General features: G+C 42.0%; 1 protein-coding gene across 2 annotated transcripts in view; it reads right to left on the bottom strand.

Annotated features, from left to right (window-relative positions):
* The window catches only part of SLC2A12 (solute carrier family 2 member 12), a 30,220-nt gene extending 20,046 nt beyond the window's left edge, over positions 1-10,174 (bottom strand). For both annotated transcript variants that reach the window (XR_004082230.1, XM_005425660.2), the window contains exons 1-2: positions 9,943-10,174; positions 1,192-2,508 (exon numbers count right to left, since the gene is read on the bottom strand). Coding sequence is in view for 1 of the 2 variants with exons in the window: in XM_005425660.2 (XP_005425717.1) it covers positions 1,192-2,508; positions 9,943-10,057 (1,432 nt within the window). In the remaining variant the exon portion in view is untranslated. The remainder of the gene's footprint in view (positions 1-1,191; positions 2,509-9,942) is intronic.
* Between the last annotated feature and the right edge of the window lie 2,576 nt (positions 10,175-12,750).

Genomic DNA, 12,750 nt, shown 5'->3' with positions numbered 1-12,750 from the left:
AGACTGAACATGTGACCCCACTCTAAGGGTCATTAAATATATGTTTGAAACGCCCAAACAAAAGTTCAAGTAACATTTTCTTTTCAGGGTTTCATCCCTGTTTTTGAACCTATGTCACAGAAAGCAGAATCCAGCCCCAAGACAATCTTCAAGGGAAGGAATACTGCTGTAATAACACAGTCAAGCTTGCAACCCTGGCAATGAATGCTTATCTCACACTGCTCTCCCTGTGAGCAATGTTTAAAATAAATAAATACTGCAGGGGAGTTGTTGTTAGCACAATTGCTGGGTTGTATCCTTGTGGCAAGCTTTTTATCATAATAGTACAGAAGAGTACAGTTTGTTTGCAATGCAAGGTTGAGGCAGAGTGCAAGAGCACATAAAGTCTGTTAATAAATAACGGGCTGGGCATGTGGGTTTTGCAAAGTGACTTAAAAAGTCAAACCCTTCAAAGTACAACATTATGCAATTGCTATTGAAACAAAACAAAAGAAAACAGAGAGACTTCATTTCTAGTCCCTTGGAATGACATGCTCTCCTCAGGAGAGAGCGGGACCCATGCAAGTGTGATGGCAGATGTGGCAGCACAGTGTCAGCTGTACAGGAACACACCTTTGCGTCCTCCCACTTGTGCTGTTCCACCCAAGCAGTGGCAATGGTACTACGGCTTGCTCATGAATTATGGTACCTTGAATGTGTTTTCCATATCTGAAGACTATTAGAGTCAGAGGGACAGATCCTCAGCAGGACTCAGGTTGGTATTTTGTGGATTTGATGATGTCATGCCATACAGAGGTCCAGAGCATATCATTACCTTGAGTTTAGGAGCTAGCAGCAGCAAATGCCTACATCTTAACCTTCCCAGTGTAAGGACACAATAGACTAGAAAGAGGAAAGATAGCTGGGGGCTCCATACTTTTGCTGTACAAAGCTAACAGCAGGTCTTGACTGAAGAGAGAACAGTTAATTACAGTGAACAGAAGGGAGATCAGGTCATTGGCCTTAAGGGGCAGGACCTCTTCCTATAAAGTACATGCCAGGCCTACCAGAATGGTATGTGACAATACCAGTGCATACTGGCAGACAACACTGCTTTGCCCAACTTAGGAACTGCCTAATGCCAAACCGGGCATGTCATCCCAGCACTTAATAATGAAAGTTACAAACAGTTAGAAAAAATTAAACACTTACTTGGTCCAAGACCTATGGAAAATGCAGCAACATAGACAAGCAGGCTGGCCAGTGAGAGCCATTTCAGGACAACAGGAACCTCCCCACTTTCCACGTGAGACCCTGTTGTGCTTTTGCCTCCTGCCAGGGCAGTCCTGTTCAGTTCTCCTGTGCTGGCAACATCTGGGCTTTGTACATCAAATGACAATATTTCTGTTGAAGCCATGCTAGCAAAGAGGTCCTTGAGACTCCCATTGGTGACAGTGAAGTTTCCTGGTCTCTGGAGAGAGAAATCCTCTGGACACTGGCTTCTGCAGACCTCGGTTAAATTCACATGTATGTTACGGTTCACTAAGCCCATAGTGACCAATGATATTGCCATAACAGAAGAGCCAATACACAGAAAAGTTTTACTTCCAACTTGATCCACAAAAAATGTGGCTGGGACTGTGCTGACCACTTTAACCACTCCAACTCCAGTGGAAGCCAAGCTGGCAGCTTCATTGCTCTGGAACCCAACTGACTTCAAAACAGTTGATGCATAAAATAAAATGTTGGGTTGCCCAGTTGTTTGCACAAAAAACACTAGAGTGAGTCCTACCAGCATTCGGGCCCTCATGTTGTTTTTTGAACGAAACAGGTCCAAGAAACTATACTGATGTTCATCTTTGAGGGAAGATTTAATCAACGTGAGCTCTTTAGCAGCATCTGATGTTTCCCATAGCCTCTCCAGTACTTTTCTTGCCGCTTCATCATCATTTTTCATCACAAGAAACCGAGGGCTTGGAGGAAGGAAATACATGGCAACAGCCTGCAAAGCACCCAATGGAATCACCAGGCCAAACATGTACTTCCAGCCATGAGACATGCTGGCAAATGCATAATTTGAAATATAGGCAAAGAGAATGCCTATCACAATCATGAGTTCATTTAATGACACAAGGAGGCCTCTTCTGTGCTGTGGGGCAATCTCAGCGATATACACACATGTGGCAATTGATGATAGTGAGATGGAAATACCTATGGCAATCCGGCCCACAATGAGTACCTCGTATGATTCATAGGGCAGCAGAATCAGACTCCCCAGCACAAGTAAAGAAGATGCAATAATAATAGCAAGTCTCCTTCCAAATCTGTCTATAAGAAATCCACCAGTAAGGGATGCAAATAAGGCCCCAAAAAGCAGGGAACTTACAATGACTTCCTGCTCTTTGCAAGAGAGTGTTAAAATGGTGCTCATCTGAAGAAGAGCTCCAGAGATAAGGCCTAACTCATAGCCCATCAGAAGTCCACTTATGGCAGCAATGGCAGAAGATAGAAAGGTGAATGTTCCACAACCTGAAATAAGAGGATAAAATAAAAAACCTTGAAAGAGTGATTTCTGCAACATTCTGACAATTAATAATAACTTTGTTTGATCTACCAGTTTAAAAAAATCTCTCTGTAACTTTTACGCAAAGCAGTTAGGTACAATACACATCCAGCAGCAGTGGCGACATAAAAGCTTTTTACGTAAAAAGCTATTTCTGAAAAGAAAAAAAAAGTAATGAATATAAAATCTTTAGTTTTAATGCCTTTGTGTCCCTTATCTTTCTGATCAAAAGTCAATAAGGTTTTGATCAGGTTCTAAATAATTAAACCTTCTGCTTCAGAATATTACCGCAAAAACAAATGGTGAGAAAGCAATTTTTGCCTTGAGATTTTTCAGTGTTTTTCCTAAACTGAGAAAGTCTCATCCACCCAAATAGAGTACCATGAGCAAGGAAAGCATAAATTTCTTAGCCAAATTTCTTCAACTTTGATTCAAATAAGTAACAAGTTTTCCCTCACCACTTATTATTTCCTTTGTTTCACCTGAGGACAACATGAAGGCTGCTGGCACCATTGTTTTTATTTTGCCAAATTGGAGACTTATCCAGTGAGCATCAGGCTGATGCAGGTACCTGGAATATTCTAGGGAAACTGATCTTTGAGGTAAACTTACGAACTTTCTGGGCTTTGCTTACATCTAAACTCAGATTCTTTGGAATATCTTGATCAAATATTTTGCATCGCTTTCGACGGCCATAATGTCAGGAACAAGAAACAGATGATGAAAACAACGCAGATCATATGCCCTTGAATCTCCACTTTAAAACAAACTCATCTTATACAATTGTGATTCATTGTTTATTGTTACAAGATAGATTTGACTGATCATATTCTACTAACTGTGAAGCCTTTTGCACCCTAAACCTTGAGGAATATATCAATTTGTTATTGTTGGTCTTGTTCTTCCTCCCAGCATGATTTTCCTCGCATCATGATGTTGGCTGCCTCACAACTAGGAAAAGAGTAAATCAACTTCTGATTTTGCAATTAGTTAGAGAGATGGGACGTGTCAGAGGAGAGGTGGTTTTTGCAGCATAACAGAGTCCGTATTTAGTTAATTCTCCTGGAACAAATGGTATATGGTCTAATTGCAAATGATACACAGAGTTTGTTTATTTTTAGTTCATTTTTCTAAGGCATTAAGGCTCTTTGATCACACTGACTGCTCAGAGTTCGTTGCCAATAATTTTGAGCACATTGGTGAGGATCAGCCCTATTTGATAGAGGATATTACATTTCAAAAGCAAATCTTGAATAGAGAGAAGGAGAGCAGCCCTAGCAGTACATCTGCACTGCTAAAGTAAACAGTCCCAGAGCCCAGGCCCAGACCCTGGCATGTGGCCACATACCCTACTAAATTGCTGGCAGGATCCCTGGCACATTTGCAGCCCAAGCCACCTTCTGTTCTTCTAACAACTCCCAGAAGCAAACAATTCCACCACCCCACCCTGCAGCTACTCCATAGGCAGATGGGTTATTATGGAGGGTAGCACAGCACAACTGTGAATATAAGCAATGCCTTGGGGGTCAGGGGAGATATGTAAGCTCATTAAGTTTATTAAGTATCACCTATTAGCTCTCCTAACTTTGAGCCAAACAGCAGCAGCCCTGAGATACTGCGGGCACCAAATGCACAACTCACTCTGCTGCTGAGCTGGTGTGGCTGGCAAACCAGAGATAGATAAGAGACAGGGGAGAAGCACATGGTTTTGTCTTGATGGGCTATAAGGACACAGGGGGAATGGGATTATTTTGAAAAGTCTTTCAGAAGTGGGGGGCGGGTGGTAGATTTATTTGGAATGGAGATGGGACATGAAGAAAATAACAGAAACAAATATGCAAAATGCTCCAGTGATGGAACAATCTTTTTTATATTGTTGTTGTCCAGATCTGTTAATATTTCTAAAGTTTTTTCTTCTTTTATATCTGCAGTATCTGAGACCATTTCACTGATTTTAAATACAAGCATGGGTTAGGTCCTGCTGTATTTCCCCATTTTTTTCCCCATATTTACCCATTGAACAGTACTTCAGTACTGCTGACTACAGCTAAGCTGCTTTGTGCTGCATCCTGCAATGCACACATGCGGTATTTGTTTTATCACTGCAAAACATAATTTCTCCTTCCCATTTATACTCTTGAGTTGCTTACTTGCTGCATATTATTGTATCTGGAGAATATACCCTTCCAGTGAATCCTGGCTGGAAATCTGGGCTGATAACAACACAGTGAGTGTTGAGCTGAAGGAATGAGCATATCAGAAACTAAGCTGCTAATCTGATTGCAGTGCTCTGCCCAAACTACTGTTCAGTGCTGATGTTTGTGCTTTCTTGAATACCCCTTGAATATTTTACATCATTGAGCCAAATATATTTAATGTAGGATTTTACCTCAATTTATATATTATGGACTAGAGAGCATTGTGTTCATCCAGTCTGACACTCACAAACAGCACAACATGATCCTTCAGACACACTTCAATTATGTTTTATCTGAACTGGGTGATTTAAAACATTCAGCTTTGATTTAAAAATGGCCAGTGATTGAAAACTAATGACTTTAAGTCATAGGTCATCCCAATGGTTAATTGCTTTCACTGTAAGCTATCTGTAAATTATTTCTAGACCTAATTTCTGTAACTTGGCTTCCAGCCATCAGATCCCATTCTCCATGTCCCCACACTTAACTGTGTTCACTGAGTATAGACTTATAGCCTGTCGTTGGGTCATCTCACAGACATCTCCTTTTTTAGCTACTTACCCTGTGAGGCTTTACAAGTTCGCCAATTCCTTAAGTATTCAAACCTCTGTTCTCTGAACTTTTTCAGACCACCAACTTCTTCAGTAAATTGTGATCTGGACCCAGTGTTCCTGCAGTGATTACACAGGGCCAAAGAGAAACCTGACATTAATTTTTCCACTCCTAGTGGACACTTCCCTCTCTATCTGTCCAAGGATTCTCACGGACATATAGAGAAGCTTATCTTCTGGTTATCATTCAGGAAAACCTACTTCTTTTCTGACTGGATTCTTTCCAAGGCACTGCCTTGTCTTTAAATATGGCCTGCCTTGTTTTATGCTAATGAGGAATGCAAATCACTTTACATTTGTCTGTATTAGGGTTCAACTTACCTAACTGTGAAATATCTACATCATCTCTAGATTTGTCTTGTAACCACTTGAGAATAGGCACTTCTAGACATCTGAATTAGGGCGGATGCCTACTTCCCTCCATTGCCTATAAAAGGAAACCGTGTGGCTTGCTCAGATGCAGATGTCTAAAGTTAGCATAGAGGAACCCCAGACGGCACATTCACTTGCAGTCAGCAGGCCAAGGCATCCAAATTGCATTCAGCCAGTGACATGTCCCATTTATTGATCACCCATCACCTTTATCACCCTGTTAAATAATCTGTTATTATTTTCTTCCAAAAATCTAAGAACAGTAAGTAACAGAGGGGCAAAAACTGAGTTTAAGACTCTCCAGCAGAAACACAGCAGCATGGACAGTGTACTCTGTTGATACTTTGAAGTCCATGTCCTGCATAGTTCTTAATTCTTAAAATGTTGGGAGTGTAATTTTTGTATGGTTTCAGTTTCTGAATGAGAGTGTCATGTCAAATATCTTGATAAAGTCCACCACCAGCACTGTTCTTTACAATCCAAACTGTGCTCACATCAGCCTGTGGTCCTTAGATCAGAGAAACTGAGATGGTTATTTATTTTTCGTCTGAGAGTCTGTACAAGCTGGATGTAGAGCTTGGACACCTGGGAATTGATAGGGAAGCATTCAAGCCCATATATTTACTGCATCTCCAAGTAGAGCAACTTGATCAATGTCTTCATGTTTATTTTTTTTTTTTGTTTTTACTGGGTCAGCTGGTATCCTTCTTCATGTGTCCAGTGACACATCCCACAGTTGTACAGAAATAGTGGAGGGCTGTAACTAGAGCACCCCTGAATGAAAAGCAGATCCTGACGTGATGCAGAGGGAGATACATTGTCCTCCTGCATTAGCAGCAACAAAGTCAGTAGTTAACTTGGTATCTCTTGTCCCTCACAGGCACTATTCCACTGAAAAACATTGTTATATCACCATGAGCTTTTGTTTTAACTGGTGTACCCAAAACTTGCCTGCTCACCATTGCCTGCTGAGTTAAACCTTGAAATCTCTGCTCAGTTTCCCTTCATGACCTTCCTCTAGGCAAAATTCCCTCTGACTTCAGCATATGTTTTGCTTTAACATTTCCAGATAAAAAATGTTCCAGTAGTTGTACTCACAATCCTTTTAAGTCTCACTTTGAATGATGCTGCTGGCAGTTCTTAGGCATTCCTTTTTTTTTTTACAAAAAGCTTCTTTATATATTTATACATATATTTCTCTTATTTTTATGAGATGCCAACAGAGCATATGGCAGTGTACAGCCCAGGGGAATAAAATATTTTAATGATAGCTACCAGAGAATTTTCTCCTGTCTGCCACTAACACCATGGCTAATGAGTGTGTGGCTGGTATGTGACAAGTGATTGGAAAGTCTATTCTCTAGTTTCCCATGTAAACAAAGTGGTTTCTTACAACTGTTGTTCAAGTCAAAAAGCAGCCCAGCTTGGCAAACAAACCTATCTTTAAGAACATTTGTTGGAAGTGTTTATGCTTGGTTCCTGAAAAGGAGACCAACTGCACTTGTAGTACAGCAGCACAGTGTGCTGGCCATGAGGCTGGATGGGGCCAAGTACTAAGGGTGCGCCCCTTTACTCACTTTCAAGCACATATTTGGGAAAATACATTCATTTCAAAGGCAGAGGATTTGGTCTGTGCACGTATCTTATGGGCATTATGGATAAATGATCAGTGCCAGGTTAGATCTGCAAGCAGGCTGATTTGGGAAACAGCACTCTTCACCTACCTAATGGGAGGGAGAGATATGGGAAAGGAGCCCTTTCCCGCTCAGTTTGGCAGTACCAAGCTCCATGTTAGTCCAGACACTGAGATTTCTGTGATGTAGTTTTTCATTGCTTTCTCCCAAGAGATCATTCAGGGTGCATATAGAAAACTACTAGGAGGAGGATAGGGAGATTACTTTATGTAACCTGTGCAAATATATCTATTTTGATAGGAGGGGACTCGACAATCTCTTCCACCATGATACTTTCTTCTGTTTACTTTAATTTAATCTGAGATGAGAAACATCTCTGTTTGGAAGGGAAGGAAAGTATTTTCCTGTCATGAAAGTTCTTTAAATCCCTACAATTTCTTTGACCTATTTAGACCTTTGGAAAGTGAATTCAAGTTCTGTCAACCATTGGTTAATAAGCACAGGTTAGAAAACCCTAATGAGTTGAATGCATTGCCTAGATATAAATCCACAGCATGGAATATATTTTTTTTTTCAATATAATGATATCTACTTTTACCTACAATAAATTTTAAAACTACAGCATCTGGATTTGAAAATTTTAAGCTGTCTCTAGTAACATATTTGTTTTCCACCTGAGTGTTGTCTGACATACAAAAAGTGTGTCATTCAAGGCATATAGTATTGAAATTTCCCAAATTGTCATTAAACAGTATTTTGCTGAAGTGTATAACCTCAGGATCATTTTTTTCTTTTTAGGATAAATGTTTGATGGCATGTATAGGGAATTGCTGCATAATTAAATAATGGGTTTGCTTCTCATAAAAGGTAATTTTCCCATTTTCATGTTATCATGATCTTTGCTGTGCTGCCACAGTCACTTTCTCTATCTCATCCAGTTGTTGGGTATAAAGAGATATATGTTACTCTGTTGCTCTATTCCAACACCTGAGGGTTCTTTAGATCCAGTAGCTGCTCAGTAGGTGCATTTCTCCTATTACCTAGAATATATCTGACCTACCAAAAATAGTGTCAGGGCCATGTGGGATCACAATCTTTTGACAAATGGGAATCCTCCCACCCAAGTGTGAAAGGCAAACCCAAAACAAATACTTTGTAAATTGAACTAAAAGAGAAGGTCGAAGGAAACAAATGTTCCACTAATCTAAACTCCTCCAGTGGTGGGAAGCACTGAATACTTTGTACAGTATAAGCCATAATGTACTTCGTAAACAATATTCAAATGTCATGAACAAAAGCTCCCTGACAATGATGGAAAGACAGGGAATGCAGATCCCAGACAGATCCACCATGGCCATGTCCTCTCTTACTGCTCTGCTATGTAATTTCATTATGTCAACAGGCAGCCTATCCCCTCATTACATGAAATGGCATTTGGGTTTTGTTTCGTTTGTTTCTAGTAAGAATCAACAAGTTCTTTTAATTTCTATGTAATTACATATTCCCCAGGTTACTGCTTTAATTTTTGAGGGTAAGGTATGTGCAATTTGCACATACTCTTCTAACCTTAACCAATGTGCTGCAGAAACTTTGCTACCTGTTTATTACTATCCTATAACCATCTGCACCGCTCTCCTCAGTCCCAAAGGCAATGTTAAATGTGTCTGCACACCTACTGACTTTCTCTTCTTGGCTAACCTCTGATTCCAGTATCAGGAAACATTGCTTGACAGACCACTATTACACTCCAACAAAGCATTTGTGCCTATGGTTTCTGAATATTCCTGCATTAATCAGTTCATTCAGCTCGAAGTGAACTGGGACATCTCCTTGGGACATTGTCATTTCTGGCTTATGACCATGCTGTCCTGTTTGGGTACAGCTTATAATAAGGCATAATAAGCCTTGTGGCTGAGAAATATCATGATTGTGGGGCATTATTCCCTTCATCTTATCATCTGGGAAAGTGTTTGAAAATGCAAAACCATGCTGCAACTGAAAAACTGGCTGGGTAGGACAGCAAAGATGAAGAGCTGTGAAATGCAGTTTCTGCACTTAAAACTTATTGCAGAATAAATGTTACAGCTAATTTTTGAGGGTGTCAGCACAGAAATCCTGTTTCTTCCTGAAATGCTAGGGGAGTAAAAACAGGAGGGAGACCCTGTCTCCCCACCCTGAGCTGTTCTCCTGCATGGACAGGTGCAGTGCTTGCCTGGACTCCCTCCACTCACTCCGGTGAAAGGGCTGAACTGCCCCCGAGTGTGCAAGGACCAAATCACTGTTGTCAGAGGGCAGCAGGTTCTCCTATCTTTCAGATGGCTGATCTTCATAAAAGAAAATTATTTACACAACAGAGTGCACCTACACGAGCAGAGGGACCAAGGCCTTTTAGGGAAAGTATCACGCATTCAAAATTAATTCAAAATTCAAGCTGGCAGTCCCCGTCCTTACTCCTATGTTCCCCTCTTGCACTTTTAGAAACTGAGAAGGCACGTCCCGAGAGTCCCTGAGCTTTGTGGGGCCGAGCATTAGCGATGCGGGCAGCTGCAGCTGCCACAGCTGGCACTCAGCTCCTGCCTCCTTACCTGCTGCAGCCGGCAGCCGGCAGCGGCTGCAGCCCCGGCCGCGCTCCTCATCCTCCCCTGCTCCCATCGCCTGGCTCTGCTGGCTGAAGTCCTCCGTGCTCTGCCCAGGTGCCATCACTGCCCCTTCGCACCTTGGGCGGGAGCACTTCACAGCGCCGCGCTCCTTCCCCGGCCGGCCCGGAAAGGGCAGGTTGTTTTCCTCATGGCAACAAGTTCCCGAAGCTGGCTGAAACCAAATGCAAACCACAAAGTGGCTCGTGAACAACTTTGTTGCTATTTCAGAAGGCTTTGCCCTTTGCGGTGACACAGGCTGTTGCTATTCTGGGGAGCCTATTGCAGGCGAGGGGAGGGCCGTCTGTCGGAAGCATTGCTTTTGCCTTTAACAAATAGTTGAGACATCAGACATCTATCCATGCACAGCTCCATGCACATTCCTTACCCATTCACTTACAGGGTCTCTCTCTCTCTTCCCTGTCCCTCTTTTCCTTCTCTCCCTGTGTTCATAAGCACAGGTTTTTAGCAGAGAAGGCACACTGAAGGGGAGGGTTCGAAGTGTGTGTTCTGTCAGCTAAAGTTAGGGCACTGGGCATACACACACGGCATCGCTGCATTCTTGTAACTTATAAGCAAATTATGGTGAGAAGCAGTGGAGAGGAAAACAACCATGGCAGCTCTTTGCAGCCTGTGACAGTAGGAACCAGGACTTTACATGGCAAAGATGCATGTGGTATTTTGCAAGCAAATGCAGGGCGACCCACTCTCTTTTCCATGACAATTATTTGAGTCAAAGACTTGTTTTTGATCGCTGCTGGGAGTCACTCCATTCTTACTTGCTTCTGTGGCAGCAGTGGCCAGGGACTGGATGGCAGCAGGAGGGAAAGTTTGCGCTGGGTGCAGGTGAGCTGCCTATAGAGGCTGCCTGTCCTGCTCTGTCCCAGTCCTGGGAGAGCCTCCAAGTGCTCCCAGCAGACCTGCTGCCTCCATCGGGCAAGTTGTCCAAGTTACCCCCAGTGGGAATCACTGTTGTATAATCTGGCAGCGCTGCAGGCTTCTTGTTTGTGCTCTCTGATTGCTTGCTTGCTTGTTTGTTTTTGTTGTAATACACTAATGCCTGCAGATAGCATGGGAGGAAAAGGTAGACATAGAAACTCAGCAGCTTAGCAGTATTTCCAGACAGAGGAATTCCTAAACATTTGAATTCCTAAACATTTTTTCCTTGTGTAGAGCAGGCATAATAAGCCCTTTATCAATGTTTGCTTAACAAGAAAAATGTGATGAAAGACATTTCAACTGCTCCATCTGACAGCTGCCTCACTGTCAGCTGCAGAAACTGGACTGCCAGGGATGCCACGGGGACATTGCTTCCATTAGGGAGTTTGGGCTTTGGCAGTGCCTTTTACATGTAGTTACACGAGTCAGCCTAACTGCTCTCACATGTTACATACTTTCCTTGTAAAATCTGTCAGTCCTTACAGGACGCTGGTGGTGCTGTTAACATTTCTTAACACATCCACAGAGGTGTTGTTTCTTCATGGTTTATGTGCAAAAAGTAATGTTAACTTTTAAAGAAATTATTTGTATATTTTGGAAAAAAAAAGAGAGAGAGGCTGTTTAGGCTGGGGAAGGAAAGGAAATGTTTTCACAGATCAAACTCAGCTGTGATAAGATTCCTCTGTGATAATGTGGTGTGTAATGGAACTCCTCTAACAACCCACACCTCATATAACCCACAGCTCAGGTCAGTGCAAGCTCTCTGGAAACTCAGCTGACTCCATAGGTGCCGAGCTGTTCCCACATCCCAAGTGCCTCCACATGTGATGGTCCTGGAGGTGTCAGAGAATGCCAGAGGTGCCTGTGGCAACTTGACAGGGAGGAAAGAAGAGATGCAATGCAACTGTTCAAAAACCTCCTAAACTAAATGCTGTCTTCCAACTAAATATATTGATTTTACACAGATGCTGGCACATACAGACTTTAGGAGGGTTTAAAAACTTGTCAGGAACTGCACCTTCCCCTGAACAAGAAGCATATTACCCTCAGGAATAAGTAATAAAAGCACTGCATTACATTGAGTTCTCAAATCTTAGGATGAATAGATTTTACGAAATGAATGTTAAGTGAATACAATAGTGAATTTCTTTTTTTGTTTAATAGGAACAAAAAGGTATTTTAGACAAACAGTATGATTTCTTTTAACTGTGTTTGCACCTAGAGTTCAGTCCCCTCAAAAGCCAGAGCCTACAACTATCTTAAATATTTACCTCCTTGCTTACTAAGAAATCCAATCAAATAATCCATTTTTCCTTTCTAGTTCTGCCTTTATATTATGGTACTTATGCCAGCTGCAACATAGCAATGGTTTAACTTTGCCCCCTGGGGTAATCTCAGAAGGTATGTACCTAGCTTGCACAGAGGATAAAGCAGCCAGTAGACACAGTACAAACCATAATGGCCAAAGAAAATATGAAGGAACACACCCTTATTCTGAGGGCTTGTGTTTGGGCTGCCCAAAGGACAGTGCACCCTTGCCATGCTGAGCTGTGGGTGCTGCTGAAGTGCCAGGAAGGTCCCTGGGCTTTGACCTGCTCCCTCAGGTATATCCTCTGCCTGTAAAAATTGTGTCAGTGTAATATGGTATTTGGAAAAAAATGTTCCCAGTAAGTGGAAATATGAATATTTTAGCCTGAGATCTGCTGTTTGCATGGTGTTGTTATGAGGGATGGGCTGCAGTGTCATCAGTTTCAGCTGATAGTGAAAAGCCACAGCTCAGCCAGTGTGAGGATGTCTTATCACAACTGTGGCAAAAAT

The sequence above is a fragment of the Geospiza fortis genome, unplaced genomic scaffold (assembly GCF_000277835.1).
Source record: "Geospiza fortis unplaced genomic scaffold, GeoFor_1.0 scaffold217, whole genome shotgun sequence".
Lineage (NCBI taxonomy): Eukaryota > Metazoa > Chordata > Aves > Passeriformes > Thraupidae > Geospiza > Geospiza fortis.
Note: the sequence above shows the minus strand (reverse complement) of the source record. Positions and strands in the feature narration are given on the sequence as shown.